At 45.8% G+C, this 19525-nt stretch overlaps 1 protein-coding gene, 1 long non-coding RNA gene and 1 pseudogene across 4 annotated transcripts in view; 1 reads left to right on the top strand and 2 right to left on the bottom strand.

Annotated features, from left to right (window-relative positions):
- LOC112677602 (60S ribosomal protein L32-like) overlaps positions 1-2340 on the top strand; it is a 36793-nt pseudogene extending 34453 nt beyond the window's left edge.
- On the bottom strand, positions 362-12210 carry LOC125754251 (uncharacterized). The gene is made up of 4 exons (XR_007407956.1): positions 11755-12210; positions 10944-10972; positions 512-551; positions 362-396 (listed from the first exon to the last, which is right to left on the bottom strand). It is a non-coding gene; the product is annotated as an uncharacterized LOC125754251 (long non-coding RNA).
- Positions 12211-15286: 3076 nt separating this feature from the next.
- GPR156 (G protein-coupled receptor 156) overlaps positions 15287-19525 on the bottom strand; it is an 89842-nt gene continuing 85603 nt past the window's right edge. For 2 of the 3 annotated variants that reach the window (XM_025476157.3, XM_025476165.3), the window contains exon 10: positions 15287-18432. In XM_025476157.3, coding sequence (XP_025331942.3) covers positions 17101-18432 — 1332 coding nt within the window. In that variant the 3' untranslated portion in view covers positions 15287-17100. The remainder of the gene's footprint in view (positions 18433-19525) is intronic. The other variant, XM_049105556.1, reaches the window with a different exon arrangement.

The raw sequence follows: 19525 nt of genomic DNA on the forward strand, positions 1-19525 counted from the left end.
CTGCATTTCTAGCAAGTTCCCAGGTAATGCTCATACTACTGGTCCCAGGACTACCTGTTAGCTGCATGACTTTGAAGGAAGCAGAGCAGATGAAAAACATTCTAGGATGTAATTCAAAATTATGTTCTTCTGTGGATATATGTTTCTTGCAGCTGGAAAGGAAGTCACCTTTAAGGCAAATGAAAATAGCCTTAATCTACCTGGCCTTTGTAATCTCCTCCCAGACATGTGACATTTCTTCATGAGCAAGCAGGGATAAAGGAACTGGTTAGTGTCCAAGAGGAATCCAGACATATGTTAGTATTTGTACCCCGCTGCATATATAAATCCTCACCTACACACACTCATTCCTCACCCACCTACCTAGTGATGCTGACTGATTCAGCTCTTCAGGTCCTAGGACAGGGTAGAAGAGATGATGTGAGATTGCTCAGTGACTGGATAATGGTTAGTTCTGGACAGCTGGGACTTACAGAGAAGGTAACGGGGTTCTTTTCTCTTTAATATCTACCTGCTGTCCAGGTGGTAGTTGGCAGCTTGATGGGCTGGTACTGTGGGAATCAGAAATAAATACATAAGACTTTATCCCTGCTCTCTAGACACTTGCTGTCTTTTCTTTTTTTTAAAGATTTTATTTTTATTTATTCATGACAGAGAGAGAGAGAGAGAGGCAGAGACACAGGCAGAGGGAGAAGCAGGCTCTGTGCAGGGAGCCTGACACGGGACTCGATCCCGGGTCTCCAGGATCACACCCCGGGCTGAAGGCGGCGCTAAACCGCTGGGCCACCAGGGCTGCCCTAGACACTTGCTGTCTAGTGAGGAAGATACCTGTGAGCAAATAGCAATGGAATGATGTATTAACTCTTTAGTAGTTGTACAACAAATATGGTTTGAACATATATGGTAAGAGGATGGGATTAAGTTTTGGGAAAAGACGTAGGAAAGACTTCACAGAAGAATGGCATGGGAGAGCTAGGACTTTTCCAACTGAAAGAGAGGGGTAGAGACACAGACAGAGGGAAAAGCAGGCTCCTTGGAGGGAGCCCAATGAGGGACTCAATCCCAGGACTCCAGGATCATGCCCTGAGCCAAAGGCAGGTGCCAAACTGCCGAGCCAGCCAGGGATCCCCTATTTTCCTGAACATAATACCCTCAAGGTCCATCCACATTGTTGCAAATGGTAAGATTTCATTCTTTTTTTTTATGGCTGAGGAGTATTCCAGTGTGTGTGTGTGTGTGTGTGTGTGTGTGTGTACATTACAATATGTATATTCATCCATCCATCAATGGGTGAATGAATAAAAGAAGATAAACAAGATGTCTTTATCCATTGATCCATTGATGGACACAGGTTGTTTCTGTATCTCGGCTATTGTAAATAATGCTGCAATGACCATAGGGGGTGCATAAATCTTTTTAAATTAGTGTTTTCATTTTCTTTGGATAGGTGCTCAGTAATGGAATTGCTGGATCATATGGTAGCTCAATTTTTAAATTTTTGAGGAAACTTCATACTGTCTTCCATAGTGGCCACACTGAGTTAGATGCCACTAACAGTGCACAAGGGTTCCCTTTTCTCCACAACCTTGCCAATACTTGTTATTTCTCATCTTTTTTATTCTAGCCATTCTGATAGGTATGATGTGGTATCTCACTGTGGTTTTCATTTGCATTTCCCTGACGATGAGGGATGTTGAGCATCTTTTCATGTGCCTGTAGGCCATCTATATATTTTCTTCAGAAAAATGTCTATTGAGATATTCTGTCCTTTTTCCTCTTTCCTTTTTTTTTTTTTTAAAAAAGATTTATTTATTTATTTGAGAGTGAGCACAAGAGAGCATGGGAGCAGGGGGTGGGGAGGAGCAGGGGAAGAGAAAGTCTTAAGCAGACTGTGCTGAGCATGGAGCGCAACATGGGTCTTGATGTGGAGCTTGATCCCAGGACCCTGAGATCATGAACTGAGCTGAAACCAAGAGTCGGATGCTTAACCAACTGTGCCACCCAGGTGTCCTTCCTCTGTCCTTTAAAAAATTGGATGATTGGGGTTTTTGGGGGCTATTATTGAGTCATATGAGCCCATTATATATTTTGGATATAAAAACCTTATCAGATGTCCAATTTGTTGATTTTTTAAAGATTTTATTTATTTATTCATGAGAGACACACAGAGAGAGGCAGAGACACAGAGGCAGAGGGAGAAGCAGGCTCCCTGCGGGGAGCCCGATGTGGGACTCGATCCCGGGACCCCAGGCTTACAACCTGAGCCGAAGGCAGATGCTCAACCCCTGAGCCACCCAGGCGTCCCCAGATGTCCAGTTTGAAAATATCTTCTCCTGTTAAGTAAGTTGTCTTTTTGTTTTGTTGATGGTTTCCTTCACTGTGCAGCTTTTTAGTCTGATGTAGTCCCATTTTGTTTATTTTTGCTTTTGTTTTCTTTGTCTTTGGAACCAGAGCCAAAAAACATTGCTCTGACAGATGTCAAGAAGCTTACTGCCTGTGTTTTCTCCTAGGTGTTCATAGTCCCTTCAGGTAAGGAACCCGCCTGGCCTCTACAAGCCATTTAGTATAACCTCTTCCGCCCTCTTCTGAAGGCCCTGGCTCCTTCATTTGCTTCCTGGAGAATATGTGCCCAATGATAAAAATGTCAAATGGGCAGAATTACACAAAAAATTAACTCATACAAAAGTGTAAAGGATTACTCAGAAAATGTCAGTGACTGCTGCTGCTCTCATGTCCAATCTGGTAGAGGAGAGGGACTGATGGGGGAGTGGGGGACAGCAGGAAGGGCTGGGGTGGGGGTCGGGGAGCCGGCTGCCCTTGAGAGACAAGAAACAAATACAGGAAGAGGTGGCCGGGCAGCAGCTGCCTTTGAGTTTACTTGTTTACCTTCTCCTGGGAAGGAGCAAATAGAAGCCGCTCAAGATATTATTTTTAGAGCTGTTTTCAGCATGGCCAGAAAGGGCTGCGGTACTATTTGGCTATAAAGAGTGCTTAGCATGCCTCACTTTCTTATAGAAGGGCTTTGTTTCTGGGAGCACCCACATGTTAAATTAAATGCTCTCAAGAAAGAGCATTTAGGGTATCGGTGCCCCTTGAATGATGTGGGGACTCTCTGGCACCAGGAGGGGTCGGCATGGCTCTCTTCTGCTGCCAGTTTTCCCGCCGGCCTCTACTTCTCTGCGGTTCCTTACTGTTCGCCAAATTTTTACATTTGACAGAGGGCTTCTGAGAGCCTAGGGCTCCTCAAGGCCGTGAAGAGGTATTTTCAGATGAGGAGGCTGATGTGCAGCGAGTCGGAGCCATTACAGAGCAGGTGAGAGGGAGGATTAGAATGAGTCCACGGTGGGGGTGGGCAGGGAGGAGGGGGCAGGAAACGGGATTTTGTGATTGGACAGGCCTTGTTCTCATCCTGGCTTTTTCTGAGCTGTGGGACGATTTAGGAAGTTGGCTCTGGCCTCAGTTTCCTTTTTTTTATAAAGTGGAGATAAAACAGTTAATGTTATTGTGAAGATTTTTAAAGGCGATAAAGAATGTAAAGCACCTCTGGGTGCCATTTCCTTTGAATGTCTACCCTGAATCTCCTCTCTAATCACCCCATTTCCTCCGCTGTGCCTCCAGACCTTCCATTTCCTTCACTCTGCCTCCGTCTCCAGTGTTGCTCAAAGGTTGCCCTCTTTCAGAAGGAGGAATTCCCATTTGGTGTGGGACAAAACCCGAATGAGGGCACAGTTAGGGATGAAGCTTTTGAGGCCTGTAGGTGATTGGCATTCTTTCAGAACGCCTGGCCTTCTCTTTGGAATCACCACTTCCCTCACATGCTCAGGGGTTGTAAGGGGCCCGTTACCAAAAGTCCAGGGTGAGTGGCTCAGGCTGGTGCTGCTCTGAGTCTGAGCAAGAGACAGTCAGATGCTCTTCTCCTGGGTGCTAATTCTTTGGTGTCCCTTTACAAAAGGGCTCTATTTACCTCTGAGTATTAAAACCTCAAAGGTCTAGGTTAAGCATCTAGGCCTGAGGGAAATTGTCCAGGGAGACCTTCAGCTGCTTTTGGCTTGGGCTGGGATTTGGGAAAGGTACCAGACTCTCTCTCTTTTTTTAATTTGATAAAATATAAATAACACAAAATCTACCATTTTAACCATTTTTACGTATAAAATTCCGTGGCAGTAAATGCATTCATATTGTTGTGTGACCATCACCACCATCCATTTCCAGAATTTTCTCATTATCTCCTACTGAAATTCCATACCCAGTAAATAATAATAATAACTCCCTAATTCCCTTTATCCTCAGCTCTTAGCAACACTATTCTACTTTCTGTCTCTATGAATTTGACTATTCTATGCACCTCATGTCAGGAACCATACAATATCTGTCTTTTTGTGTCTGGACAGGCCTCTTTTAAAGGAAAAAAATTATATAGTACAGATTTTCTCTACCACCTATTCTGATCTTGCTTATGCACACACACACACACACACGAAAATGTAGGTATGAATCCTACACTCACAGCTTTATTTGCAGCTTACACAATTAGCAAACCAAATTATCAAACTAAACCTAAAAATCCACAAAATCCTGTATGATTAAATTTAATGTGAGAGACAATGTTTTGCTGAAACAAAACCCCCAAATTGATTAATAATCAAAAGACTTTTGGTTTTGGCTGTATATTTAATTTTTTCTGCATTTTGACTTCAAATGTTTTAATGCAGAGAATAACTGCATAAGTATGTTATAGAAAATGTCACTAGTAACATCAAAGCTTGGTTTGATAGTGCAAGATAATCAGACCACACACTTACCCATAAGATGCCAGCAAGCAATTCTTGAAGACCAATTTTAATGAGGTGTTACTAGATAATAGTGTAAAATTTTCTTTTCTTGGAAATAAGATTAGCATTGTGATGTTATTAAAATCTGAATTACAGGGGGCATCTAATCTAATTCTTATTAGAGTTGGGAATGGAAAAATCCTTTATTGCAATTATCTACTTCTTGCTGCTAATGAACTGCTGCAAGTTGGTAAACACGAAGATAAGCTCTAAGCAGTAGAATCTGATTATGGAATCACCTACTTTGGCCAAGTCCTCTTGAAAACAGCATGCTTATTAAGCTGTTTCAGTTATTTATTGTTATGAAACAAATAATCCCAAATTTGTGGCATAAAACAACACTTGTATTGCTCACAAATCTATGATTTGGGGAGAGAGTGGTAAGGATGGTTCATCTCTGCTTCACTAGGACTTACCTGAGGTGGCTTGAAGATTGGGAGCTAGAATTGTCTAATACAGAGACCAGTAAAGTTTTTCTGTAAAAACAACAACAACAACAACAACAACAACAACCACCACCAACAATATATTATTCTCACCCTTGAGGACCATATAATTTGTTGTAACCACTAAACTCTGTCATTGTAGCACAAAAGAAATCATAGACAAATATATGGGCATGGTAGTGTTCCAATAAAACTATTTATAAGATGGCCGATGGGTCAGACTTGGCCATTTCAGAACCTGCCCTGATATAAAGTTTGCTTGCTGACATGCCTGGCAATCAATGCTGGGTGCTCACTGGGACCTTATCTGGATCTTTCAGCCAAAATACCTAGGTGTGGTCTATTCATGGGTCCTGAGCTTCTTTGCAACTTAGAACTATGTTCCAAGTACAATGGTTCAGATAGAAAGAGCCAGGAAAAAGCGCTCTTCTTTATGACTTAGCCTGGGAGGTCATGCAGCATTATTTCTACCACATTCTATTTGTTGAAGCAGTCACAAAAGCCCATGGAGATCAAAGGGGAGGAAATACAGGCTTTGCCTCTTGATGAGATAGTGACAAGGTTCTGAAGATGCATGTAGGACGAGGAATATTGCTGAGCCCATCTGTGGAGAACACAATCTTCCACATTTATCATTTGCCATGTGATGACTTGTTCTGCCACTACTTTGTTTATAGTCAAACCATTTCAGTATCCTTACTATACAGCAGGCCTTGACACCATTTAAACTTGGCTTGTGAAAACCTTCACAAAGCGCAATCTTAGGTACTGAAATTTCACGGAGCATTCTAAAGCATCTAGATGATTGAGAACAAGCTAAGAATTATTTTTAATAGCATCATTAAAATAAAAAGCCTAATTAAAAAAAATCTCAGCGAGACCTTATGATTCTCTGCAAACATCTTCTTCATTTCATTTGAGAAACACTAATGTAGGCTTTTGGCTAGAGTGGAAAACAAATTCCTCCCAGCTCTTACATGGTCTAGTCCAACTTCCTGGAGTGAAGATTACAATCATAAGCTGTGTGCATTTGCTGCAAGAGTTCTCTCCCCAGAGCTCCCTTGGGAAGCTGTAGTTCAAGGATTTGGTCTTGGCCATCTCTGGTCTTTCCCTCAGAGGTACTGTTGACAACTCCGATTTAATGGTTTTTAACTGTTTTCAGCTGCACTGTGGCTCTTCTGTAGCCTCTTCACAGCAGTATGAGGAAAAGATTCTCTTCTTTATTTGGTATTTGAAATTCTGGTTGACCTGTCTTAGCTTTGTGGATCCTCTTCCAAAAGTCTTCCTTAGAGTTTTGTTTGGTGTCCAACCTGGAGGACTGATACCTGCTGCAGGCTGCCAGTTGATAGAAAAGAAAGCATGGGAACTCTTTCTTGCTTAACCATCTGATTTCTCTTTCTAGATTTTCTGAATAGATCTTAAGAATGCTGTCCACTCTGATAAAGCCTTGCTGAGTGAGATCTTCATTCAAAGCTTTTAGTGATGAAAGAAGACATGGGAAGCATGTCCTTAGGTAAGGAATACCCACATTCAGAGAATCTTTGGTGGCTAGATTGAATGACCCTATCTGATCTATAGGGAACAATACAGACACACAAGAGGTCTCAATGAATCAATGATTGTGAGGCAGGATGGTGGTAAGAGCTCATACCTCTCACACCCACCATGTCTTCTTTCTGGGTTGTTGGATGTTGAGCTTTTCACAGCTGGTCCAGGGACTGAGGGCAAGGGCCCAGTTGGTATGGGGCTTTGGAGACCTTTTTACTCAGACCTTTTTGAGACCTTTTACTATTGAAAGGGAAATAGCATATTTCCAAGATGGGAAGACACTCGGTTAAAGCTATTTTGCTCTTTCTGCCATATTTGTAACCGAGAGGCTGAGCTATGGGCCCTTCTTTTCTCCTGTATATTCTGATAAGGGATCTCTATCTTAGGATGTTTTCCCTCTTTCCTGCTGTTCATTCCCCCACTGAGAGTCAGACCTTCTCTCAGTGACTCATGTAGTTGCTGTAGAGATAATTCTGATGTCAAAGGCTGAGGCCATTGATTTGAGAGGAGAGAAAGCAAGTCTCCTCTCATCATGCAAATATCCCTAATTAAGAAATCCAGAGACAGATTCTGTGTCATGGAAACATAATTTCCTTTTGACTCAGAGAGTTTCAGGAATTGCTGCAGGCTATCATCCTATTTTGATTTCCTGGGTTAAATGGCTTCTTCACCCTTTGCCCTGAGTCTTCTTGAACAAAAGTGAATTCAATCTAACATTTGTGAAATATCTTCTATGTGCCAGGCGTGATCCTAGTGACTTGAGAAATAGGTATCAACAACAGAGTTCCTGCCCCCAAGGAGATTAAAAGTGACTGAAATAATCTTGAAGTGGTAAACCCCAATGGCATGTAGATCCTAATGGAAAGGTGAAAACTTTGTGGACACTGTCATGAGCTGAATTGTGTTCCTTCAAAATTCGTATGGTCAAGTCCTAACACCCAGTACTTCAAGTGTGACATTTTTTGGAGACAGAATTTTTTACAAAGGGAATTATGTTATGAAGTAAGGTCATTAGGATGCATATTAGAGAGATCTGGAACAGATCCCTGAAAGCCTGTTGAAGGAATCAATCCTGCTGACATTCTGCATTTGGACTTAGAACTTCTCGGCTGGGAGACAAAAACGTTCTGTAGTTTAATCTATCCAGTTCCTGGTACTTTGTTGTACCAGCCTTAACAAAATAGTGTGAGCACCCAGTGGTTTTACAATCTGGTAGGAAACACTGGGTGGATATAAATTAAATGTTTGTGGAATTTGAATTTACTAGACATTTGATAAATTCATTTTTGTATTCATTCCCCCTATCTTTACTTTGGTTTATTTCTTATTATACTTTATATGGGAAATTATTTCATCTTTTATTTGTTTACTGTTTACCTGCTTTATGATAGACATGTAATACATCTCTCCACTCAATATTCAGGTACCTTTTATGTCCATTCCATGTTCATACCTGTCTGAACAAAAAGAACTTCAAAGAATGGCTATTGTCTCTGAGGAGCTTGTGATTTCAGGAGACAAAGAATGCCCATGTGAGGGGCTGCATTCCAGTGCCACGTGATGAGTAAGTATGTGCTGGACAGATGTTGGATCATAACTGTTGCAGAGGGCAGGTGTAGTGGGCCAAAGTGTACAGGAAAAGGCTCATGGAGGACGGGGAATCTATGCTTGAGATGAAAGAAGAGCCCAGGAGAGAGTATAGGAGAGTACAGAATATTCAGAGCCCATCTGCTTTCCTTAACACCTGGGAGCTGTGCGATTGCTCCAGACCAGGGGCTGGAGATGATGGATGGAAGCGGGACCTTCACTGTGGCATCCCAGGAGGCCAGAACCAAAGCCCAATGGTTCTCAATTCTGGCTGTATATGAAAATCAACTTGTGAAGTTAAAAAAATATATATGTTGGGACGCCTGGGTGACTCAGTGGTTGAGCACCTGCCTTTGGCTCAGGTCATGATCCCGGGGTCCTGGGATCAAGTCCCAAATTAGGCTCCCCACAAGGAGCCTGCTTCTCCTTCTGCCTATGTCTCTGCCTCTCTCTTTGTGTTTCTCATGAATAAATAAAATCTTTTAAAAAATACATATGTTAATATAAAGATCCTATCTTCTTTTTTTAAGAATTTATTTATTTATTTATTTATTTATTTATTTATTTATTTATTTATTTATTTATTTATTCAGAGAGAGAGAGAGCGTGCGCACAAACAGGAGGAGTGGCAGGCAGAGGGAGAAGCAGGCTCCCCGGTGAGCAAGGAGCCTGATGCAGGGCTTGATTCCAGGACCCTGAGCCGAAGGCAGACACTCAATTGACTGAGCCACCTAGGCATCCCTAAAGATCCTACCTTGATCTGGGATGTCCTGGAAACTGCAGGCAGGGCTTCCGAGAGAAGAAATCCCTTTAGGATGTGGATTGACAGCAATGGCTTTTAGTGCAAGACCCAAGCTACTCAGCCCAGTCATGAGATTCTTGTAGTTCTGGAATAATAGGGATAACTGCTAGAAAGAAGACATCTGGCTGCATTCCACTGGTATGGCCTTCTTTTCCTGAGTGTAAAAGTGCCTCCTTGTGACATTAGAATTATGTTTGACAGATCTGTATCCTGTTTCCATTTCTGTGCTATATTTTATGGTGGGAGCAGTAGCAACAGCAGCTGAAATAACCTGGTCTCCCTCTTTTCAGGACCATTACGCTTCCTGAAGGTATTCATAGGAACCATCTAGAGAAGTGGTTTTTGCGTTGCTGGTTTTTATCTGTTTGTTTTGAGGCTGTTGGGGAAATTAGGTCCAGAGTTTAAGGGATCTCCCAACTTGGGTCCTGTTGGCTTGATTTTGTCCAGCATTATCTGTGAGGCCCTATCATAATGCTTGGCACATAGTGGACTTTCACTAACGAGACAGGAGGGATCCTCTGAAACGCTAACCTCCAGATTCAGTATGAAAGAAAGATACTGCTGGGTTTCTTTTCATTTGCTCGAGATCCTCTTGAGCAAACAGAAAGGCAGGAGCAGAAAGAGGGTTGATCAGTATTTAAAAACCTAGAAATGTTTGGGATCTACAAAGCACCAGGCGGCGGGCAAGATACTGTGGTCATGAACTAGTGAACATAAATTAGACGTTGCTCTTGCCTTCTAATCCCTGATAATTTAGTTGGAGGGGCAAGAAATGAACATGTGAAAATTTAACAACAAAGGATTTATGTAACAGCTCCAAACAATAGAATTGTTGTCCGGGGCATCACAGGAGTATATAATTCATCACCAAATGCATTTTGAAGCCAGTTGAAATTGGCCAGGAAGGAAGCGATGTCACTTCAGGCCAGGGCAGTTAGAATGAGGGAGAGATGGGTTGGTGTGAACAAAAGTTAGGGCCCGAGGCAGTGCTGGCATGCTTTGGTAACAGAAACCCATGTGGCAGAAAGCAGGTAGGAGAGTTTTAGGTGAGTTGAGAATGGGGGGGCGGGGCGGGGACAGAACTCCATAATGGAGGGTCTTGAACCCCAAATCAAGATTCCTCTTGAGGAAGTGGGAGCAGTGAAAGTTTTTCAGCAAAGTGGATTTGAGTTGAAGGGATTCTATGGCCCTCCTTGAGTCTCAGCAGAAGATCTGTGGTCTGCCCTGTTCCTAGTTGTCATAGGGTCTTCTAGAACTCTTGTCCCTCTTCATCTTTTTGTACCACTTAAAGGGCACGATGTTTGAGAAGAAACTTCGACCTTGGAGGATTGGCCATAACTTTGTTAAACAAGAGGGGTACTTGCTTTCAGTATCAAGTGTATTTGGCATTGAACTTCTCTAAGGGGGTGGGAGTGACCAGGTAGCTTTAGAGAGCTGCCTTCCAGCCTCCACGACACTGTTCAACGACTCAGCAATGGAGGTTTTGCAATCGGCTTATAGAACTAGACCAACTTGCTTTTCCTAAGGAAACCTTGGTGTCCTAAGAAAACCTCAGCCTGGGTCCCTGCCCTGCCGGATTGAAATTCCTTCTGTCTTCTGGTAGCACGCCTGTAGCACATGCTCTGGAACTTGTGTCAGGGAAAGCCAAAACGGCTTTGGAATCAAGTCAGATTTCAGTTCAAACTCTGGCTCTGCTTCTAACCAGTTGTGTGACTTTGGGTTAGTTACCTGGCCTCTCCCAGTTACAGTTTCCTCATCTGTAAAACAGAAACAATAACCACTTTGTGGGGTGGTTACAAGTCTTAAATCAGACAAGTATTAAGCGACACATAGTAGGTATTTTTCTATTACAAAGTACATAATATTTCTATAAAGGAAATTAGTTGTGTCTTTTGGCTCCACCCAAAACAAAATCAGATTGACTTTCCAACTATACCTTTTCTTCTAGGCCTGCCCTAATATTTGAGTCCTACAGGTGGCTGTGTTCCCCAAACTGTGCCTGACCTAGAAGGGGTTCAAGGAGAGACTTCTGTTGCCCAAGAAGTGGGCTGAACCAAAGGGTTACCCTTACTTTGCCAGATCTATTTAGAAGACCCTTCCCTCAGGAATAAATTGAACACAAAGAAGGGGGATTTTTATATAAAACAAGAAAAACAGGATTTCTAATCTTAAATCTGTGTTTCCCAAACAATTTTCTAAGACACATGCTTATATAATTTTTACTCTGTGCCAGGCACAGTTTAACCACTTTACAAGTATTAATTCATTGAACCCTCATAACAACTGTATGAGGTAGGTGTTATTATCCCAGTTTACAGTTGGGGGAACTGAGCCACAAAGAAGTTATGCAACTTGCTGAAAGCCACACAGACACATGGGTGACTTTAAGCCCTGGCATCGCAGTGGGGAAAACTATTGTACAAAAATTAGTGGAGAAGAGAGTTCATTTAAAATGCTTTCTTTTGACACAGCTTTCGGGTATAGTAACAGGGATTTAAACTTAGGGGAATCAACAACACTGTCATCCATGATGAGATACCTGAGCCTGGCTTCCCAGGTGACCTCAGCCCCTGTGTGTGGCCTCACTGGCATCCCCCTTAAGACAGTTCTGGCTCAGCCGCTCTTCTTTTCTTGATTTATTTCTTTTGACAAACATCTGTGAGCATCAACCATGCACTGGGCATAGTGCTAGGTGCTGGGGACACCAAGATAATTATAAACAAGTTGTAGGCTCGAGAAGGTCATGGTCTCATGGGCAAAGTTGAGAAATGAACCAATGGTCACATACATACTGAAGAAGGGGCTATCCCTGCCTTTCTTCACAAGTGAGCCTCACTTTCTCTGAGAACTGGAGCCAGCACATTCATTTACAAGGGAGGCAATTGCCACAGTCTGTCCACACTGACCAAGCTAAGCAGAATGCCTTTTGTTCTCTGCCCTCCTCCCTCCTTCCTCCCTCCTTTACCACACCTCCCTATCCCTCACTGTTTTTTTTTTTTTTTAAGATTTTATTTATTTATTCATGAGAGAGAGGGGGAGAGAGAGAGAGAGAGAGAGAGAGAGAGAGAGAGAGGCAGAGAGAGAGAGAGGCAGAGAGAGAAGCAGGCTCCACGCAGGGGGCCCGACCTGGACTCAATCCTGGGTCTCCAGGATCAGGCCCTGGACTGAAGGCGGCACTAAACCGCTGGGCCACCTAGGCTGCCCCCCATCACTGTTCTTTGAACTTGTCCTTCCCTTCTTTTTTCCTGTCCTTTTGCTTTTCTCTTAGTTACCTGCAGACCCTTCCAGGGCCTCTCCCAAGCACTTATTCTCTGAGAACTACCTGTCTTTAGTATATTTAGACATCCAAGGGTAAGTCAAAGAATGAGAAGGGTTAAGAAACACTGACCCAGATCTTGTCAAGCTCACAACTGGTTATTTTGCCTCGTTACACTGACATTTCCTGCCTCTTTGTGACCTCAATAGTGAGTTGAACATCCCAAGACGCTCCCTTGTGCGAATGCTCCCTGGGACTGCTAAGGTGAAGAACATTTCAGGGAGAAAGAGACCAGAATAGGTACCAGAGGTGAGGAAAAGCCAAATCTGAGTACCTCTCCCACTTTCAGCCCCCAAATGCCATCTCTGCCTAGACCTCCCTTAACACAGCCCAGATGGTGTTACTGGGAAAAGTGTAGCAGCCAGAGGGTACAGAGAAAGTGCTTTGTTTGGGGCTCTGAGAAAGGGGACGGAGGAAGCTGATGGTGAAAAAAATGAACAGATTGTCCTATTAATGCTGCTTATTACTCAGTAACAAGCCTGTGAAGAAGGCATCTTTAAGAGAAGACCTTAATCTCAGTAACTTTCTTGTTTCTCTTCCATTAACTCTATCATTCTAGCTCCCCTTCTCCCTAAGAGACTTAAAAGTGTCATTTTCAGAATTCAGTTCTTTCTGGGTCTTTTTAAAAAGATTTTATTTATTTGAGAGAGAGAAAGCATGAGCAGAGGGAGGGGCAGAGGGAGAGTGAGACGCAGACTCCCTGCAGAGCAGGGAGCCTTACACAGGGCTCAACCCCAGGACCCTGGGATCATGACCTGAGCTGAGGGCAGATGCTTAACTGACTGAGCCACCCAGGCGTCCCCATTTCTGGTGATATTGTTTCTTGCTTTTAATTTATTGGAAGGCAGTGAAACCAGATGGCTCTGCCTCCCTTTCTGCTGCTTTGCTGGCCCCAGAACTGATTCTCTGCCTTCCTTTGTTTCATCCACTTATCTGTTCAGAAACCCATCCATCAAACATTTATTGTGCTTATACTTTGTGCAAAGTTCTCTGATGGCTACTCTGGAGGACTCAAAGATGCAGAAGATGCATTCAGTGCTTTTAGGAACTTGCAATCTCTGCAGGAGATACATCTAAATATGATAAAAATAAATACAGATACAGAAGAGATTTTGTGGAACTTGCATTGACTTTTCTTTTTACCATTTTAGAAGTGATATGGTTCTTTAAAAACAAGCCTCCTACATTCTGATGCTTTTTTCTCTGCTGTGAGCTCCAGGAAGGCCATGTTGATCCTTTAAGGAAAGAGAGTTTGTCACAGGCTGATAGAAAGGAATAGACTTTGGGATCAGGATGGACACCTTCAACCCCAAGATTTTAATCAGCAGGACAAGATATGCTTGAGTCAGAATCGGGTCTGGCTCCATGCCAGACCTTAAAACCAAGAGACCAAAACCATGACCCAGAACACAGTAGTAGATGCAGTGTTTCCTTCTCTGGGATTCATTTGCAGAAGTTCTTGCCGTTTCTCCAAGGGCATAATAGTCAAGAGCATCCACAAGTCATGACACACTCATCCCTTTAAGAATTTCATCACTGGATTAGCTGGTTTTGGGTAAAAGACCTAGGAAAGGAACTAGTGAGGAGTGGGGGTGGGTACAGAGTAAACAATAGATTTGGAGACAGTAGTTGAGGCAGGCAGTCATGATATTTGACACATAGTTGTGTGTGTGTGTGTTTTAAGATTTATTTATTTGAGAGGGGGATCCCTGGGTGGCTCAGCGGTTTAGCGCCTGCCTTTGGCCCAGGGCGCGATCCTGGAGTCCCGGGATCGAGTCCCGCGTCGGGCTCCTGGCATGGAGCCCGCTTCTCCCTCCTCCTGTGTCTCTGCCTCTCTCTCTCTCTATCATAAATAAATAAATAAATAAATTAATAAATAAATAAATCTTTAAAAAAAGATTTATTTATTTGAGAGAAAGAGAGAGAACTCAAGCAAGTGTGATGGGGAAGGGGCAGAGGAAGGAGAGAATCTTCAAGCAGACTCCCTGCTGAGCATGAGCCCAACACAGGGCTCAATCCGATGACACACGACACCATGATCTGAGCTGAAATCTAGAGTTAGATGCTTAACCAACTGAGCCACCCACATGCCCCTTGGCACATAGTTTTTGAACCAGATGATAAACAAGGACAATTCAGGGTAGATTCTCCATCTCTTCAATCAAATCTATCAAAAGTCACTGAATTCAAAACGTGGACCCCAAAATATCCTTCTTTAACTAGGGGATCAGTCCATTGTATTTGGGGGCATTCAAGACTCTTGAGTCTTGAAGGATGAATAACTTACAAGGTGTGCAAAGTGGAGAAAGAAATTCTAGACAAAGAGGGATGGAGATGTGTAAGTGCTGAGATGGTGGGACCAAGGGTATAGTTGCAGAGTAAGAAGGCGAGAAGGATTGCCAGGCGTAGAGCCTGCAGTCCACGTTAATGACTGGGAGGCCACTAGGGGTGACATACTAGGAGGAAAGAAGCTGAAGGGGGTGAAGCCCAACCACAGGAGCCCCTGCCACGGGAAGAGTGGAAGTTCTCCATAGTTTCCTCTAAACCCTGGGGCAGGTGTTTCTGGGATAGGAAGCCACACAGGGAGACCACAGAAGAATCTGTTACAAACCCAAGTTTGGTAGAAGATCTAGTTGGAACCTGTTGTGAGCCAGGGGCAACTCTGACCGCTGCTCCATGTCCACTCCCTTGGTGGTTCACTCTTCCTTGTTTCTCTCCTCTGCGGCATGAGACGACACTTTCTGAAGAGACTTGCTTGGGGAGCCATTTCTCGTTTATTAAGGTATCACTTGGACAGCATACAAACAGCACAAGTGGAAACTACAAACCCACACACAGAATAAATTATGACATTTGTATTTAAAAGTAAACGATAGAGGAATCCGTGTTACCAGAAGGGCTTCCCAGTCCAGTGTCTGGAGATTCATGAAGTGTCGGCAGCCCTGAGAGTTCAGGATAAATCTTCTGTGAGACATTTGGAGCCAAACACCCCCTTCCGTGCATATCTAATGAGGCCCAAACTCCTGCACACAAACATGTATATGCAAAGACAAACACACAGTGAGTGGGGGCAGGGGACAGCCTGTAAACAACAGTTGCTTAAAGCAAAGTGGACCCAGTTGCATTTTCCCTGTGGCACTGGTGGCGCTTAAGTTCCTGGCACTCACTCTCCACCAACTCCCTCGCTCCCTTGGGAGTGAGTGTGGGCCCCTGGGGCAGCGAGGCAGTGGAAGGCTGCTGCCTGAGGCCAGGAACCCAGTTCTGTTTTCTGGAACTGCAGGGTGACCACCTCATGGCCTTCCTACGCTGCGCTTGCTCCGTTGTCTGGCCTGCCAAGCCCTGCTGGCCACTCCCAGGAGAATGAGTGAAGTGACGTGCCCTCAGGGAAATCTGCCAACTTGGGAGTCCCGCAAGTCCCCTGGGGGCCATTCTCTAGCAGTGTGATGTCTGGGGACGTTACCTCAGTTCTCTAAGCCTCAAATTCCTCATATTTCCTATCTGTGAAATGGGAACAAGAGTGCCTACTTCACAGGGTTATCATAAGGAATTACTGAAATTTTATATCATCAAGTACCATGCTAGACGCAAGTTAAATACTCAAAACCTACTTTCCTGCCTTCTCCCCCATTTCTTCATGTTTCCCTATTTTCTATTTCCAGGTTTATGTAGCTTTTGGTGGTCATGTAATCCCAACAGCACCAAAACAGGGGCTCTTGATAAACAGAGCCTAGAGCCTCTCCTACCTACCCCATCAGAAATTGCCAGTGTATGCTTCTCCCACCCCTTGCCCCTGCCCAGTACAAAACTGTACCTCTGGAAGAGTCAGAGGGATGGGCCACAGGGACCAGGAGGTTGTCTGGGCCCCTGGTGTCATCTGAACTCAGGAGCAGGACCTGGGCAGCCTATGCACACATGGAGACCTGACAGGCTCAGGGATGATGGGTGAGATGCCATCATGGCAGAAAGACTTGTACCTCAAATAGTGGCATAAAGGGGACTCTGAGTCTGGCCAGAAGCTGGCAATGAGGGGTGGTGTTGTTCACAAACTTCAGCAGAAATAAAACCATCCCCTGCCAAGAGTGGGGTACCCAAGAATATGAGACTTCCTTCCTAGCAAGTCTATCCATCAGAAGGCCAGTTTGATGGGTCACAGTCTACAACTCTGGTTCTGCAGAAACTTTCCTTTCATCTCTCCATCCGTATGTCTACACAGTTTTCCACCGGTATATATGAAGTGTTTTATAGAATACAGACTGACCAGGACGGAAGACTGTCTGTGCTCATTTAGCACCTTTTATCTAAAAGTTATTTTTTTATGGTCACTCAACCAGAGTCTTTTATAGGAATGCTGTGAGGTAGTAACAAGACAGGCAATACCCCTCTTTTGATAAATGGAGAAGTGCTCAGGGTAGCATGGTGCTCAAGGGAGCAGAGCTGAGACCTGGTAAAGGCTTGATCAATTCAGGGCACGGTGTGTTCCCCAAAGGCCAGAGCTGGCCTTCCACCTGCGGGCCTTGGTGGGGCTTGTCCTGAACCCACCTCTAGATCCAGACCCACTCAGCACGCTTTTCACACCAGTGTGGGTTTCAAGTCATCTTTGAAGTTCACGATAGGCTTTGATCGGGCCCACAGCTTTTCCCAGGAAGCCAGCCCTCCGGCGGGGTCAGGGTCGCTGTCGGACGAGCCACTGCCACTGGAGTCAGAGGAGCTCTGGAAGCAGATTTCACAGTAGGGCCGGTGGCAGCGGCAGAAGAGCTCGTCTGAACTGCTGGATTCCGTGTCCAGGTAGGGGCCGCGCACGGAGCCTGGGGCCAGCAGCTGCCACCGCTCAGGAACACCTGGCGCGGCCCTGGACAGGTGTGGGGCCGCGGGATACTGCGCCTGGTCAGGGCCAGGAGGCCGGTAAGGACAGGCTGTCTGGCCCCCGCTGGGCCCCCGGGGCTCTGTCCCGCTTTGTTTGCCACCCTGCGGGGGCCCCGGCTTGCCCTGGGGATCTGCGGGTAGGGAAGTCTTCCCAGAAGAGGGTCTGGGGGCTCTGGGCTCAGCACTTTGCGGGGCCAGGCTGGCACTGCCCCTGTTCTGCACGGTTAGCCGCCCGCTGCGCACCCCAGACACAGTCCGATTTGCACGATGCCCCACGTAGGAAGGTACAGAGCCCGGAAAGGGGGGGCGAGCCCGCAGTGCCGCCCGCCGGCTCCTCACCATGTGCGGGCTGCAGCCCAGCTCCCTGGAGGGGGGCACCTGCTGGGGGCCGTGGGTGGCACTGCTTGGCCAGGGCTGCAGGGGACAGGGCAGGGGCGAGGGGAGGGGGGCCTTGGGGCCCCGGCCCAGATCCCGTAGGACTTCCTGAAGCTTCTCCCTGATGACTGAATTGACCCTTGACAGCCGCTTGTGGGGCTCCTCTGCGTCCTCCAGCTGCCCCTGTCTCCGGGGCCCGGGACCTTCGTCACCGGGTATGAGGCTCTGGTGGGGGGCCATGGGTACTTGGGCTCTTCCTTCTTCACCTTGGCTTTGCTCGGGCCGTGGCTTCTGGCTGCAGCCCAAATTTAAATGATCAGAAAAGTCTTCCAAATTAGAGGTTTTCTCCTTGTGCCCCGGAGAGGAGCTGGTGTCCTTGACCTCCCCTTCCAGGCTTTGTCCATTTGAGGAGGACACTGAGGTGCTCCGGGAGCCCCGGGGGGCCACACTGGTATCATCCTGAGGGTCAGAGGGGCCTTCCGAAGGCCCCAGAGCTGCCAGGCTGTGGGCAGAGGCTGCAAGCGGGCCGCTCCTGCTGCGGGAAGAGTCGGGAGAGGCCGCGCACTCTGGGGGGTCCAAGGTGCACTCCGCGGACATCAGCCTCACTAGCTTCTCTTTGGCGTTGTTTACTTGTTCCTGCAGGCTTTCAATCATAGCATTTTTCTGCGAAACAAAAGCGAAACTATCAATAAAGGATGCCTCCGAGGCTTTTTACATTGTTTCCCAAGCTGGAGAAAGCGTGGCTCCACAACCTCGGTCTGAATCCTAGTCCCTCCGCGTCCTGGCTGGTGACCTCAGGCTCTGAGGATGGGAGTGAAGTGCTTAGCGCAATACCGGTGCTCACAAAAGGTTAGCCAGGGCTTACCGTTGGGTGATCTTACCCCCCGCCCCCATCCCCAGACTGCGTGGCACTGCCTGTGAGAAGGGAGGTCAGAGGCGGCACAGGAGCTGTTTGCTGGCTGCTGCAGTGCCCTCTCCCCTTTCCTCAGAACTTAGAGGGTCAGATCGCTCTGTGGGACACATTGGATAATGTTTGAGATGGCCCAACTCGGGGGTTTATCAGTTTTGCAAAATACAGATAAATTTCAGGAATATCTCAAGGGGATGGATGAATGAGAAAATATGTATTTTGCCTCTTGCTAAACAGACTAGAAAATTTGGGAGGAACACGGAGAAGAGTGGAGATTCTTGCACCAAAGAGACAAGACTGGAGCTAGGGGTCGGGAGGGGTGCAACAAGATTCTCAGGTTGGTGTGATCACCTCCCCGGGCTGGACCTCAGGGGTGGGCGCCAAAGCTACCACGTGGCACTGTTAGCTGTTGGTATCTGCTAAAGAAGAGCTGGCACCAGAATTATTGGAGAAACTTTTTTTCTTTGTAATGGAATAGTTGGGACTAAATCTCTGATAGCTTGATTTAGTAGATCTAGCATGGAGCCTCCATGAATGAGCCTGGGGCAGTTCTGTGGAGCAGCCTACCTGCTGCACGGCTGTCAGCTGATAAACAGGCTGCAGCGGGAGGGCTGGCAGGTGTGCCTGTCCTAACTGCAAGATCAGGGGGGGCAGGAAGTAGGAGGAAGGGGCGCTGGTGGGTGTGCTCTGAGCAGCCTCTGCTGGTACAGCAGGTGATCGTCTAGCTCAGAACTGTCCACCTTCTGAGGTTTCTGATGTTCAAAAGTAGTGGAGCACAGAGGAGAATGGATGGTCTTGGGGAAGACAATTCAGGGTACAGAGTTTGGGGGTAATAACACAACACTG

The sequence above is a fragment of the Canis lupus genome, chromosome 33 (assembly GCF_003254725.2).
Source record: "Canis lupus dingo isolate Sandy chromosome 33, ASM325472v2, whole genome shotgun sequence".
NCBI classification, from domain to species: Eukaryota; Metazoa; Chordata; class Mammalia; order Carnivora; family Canidae; genus Canis; species Canis lupus.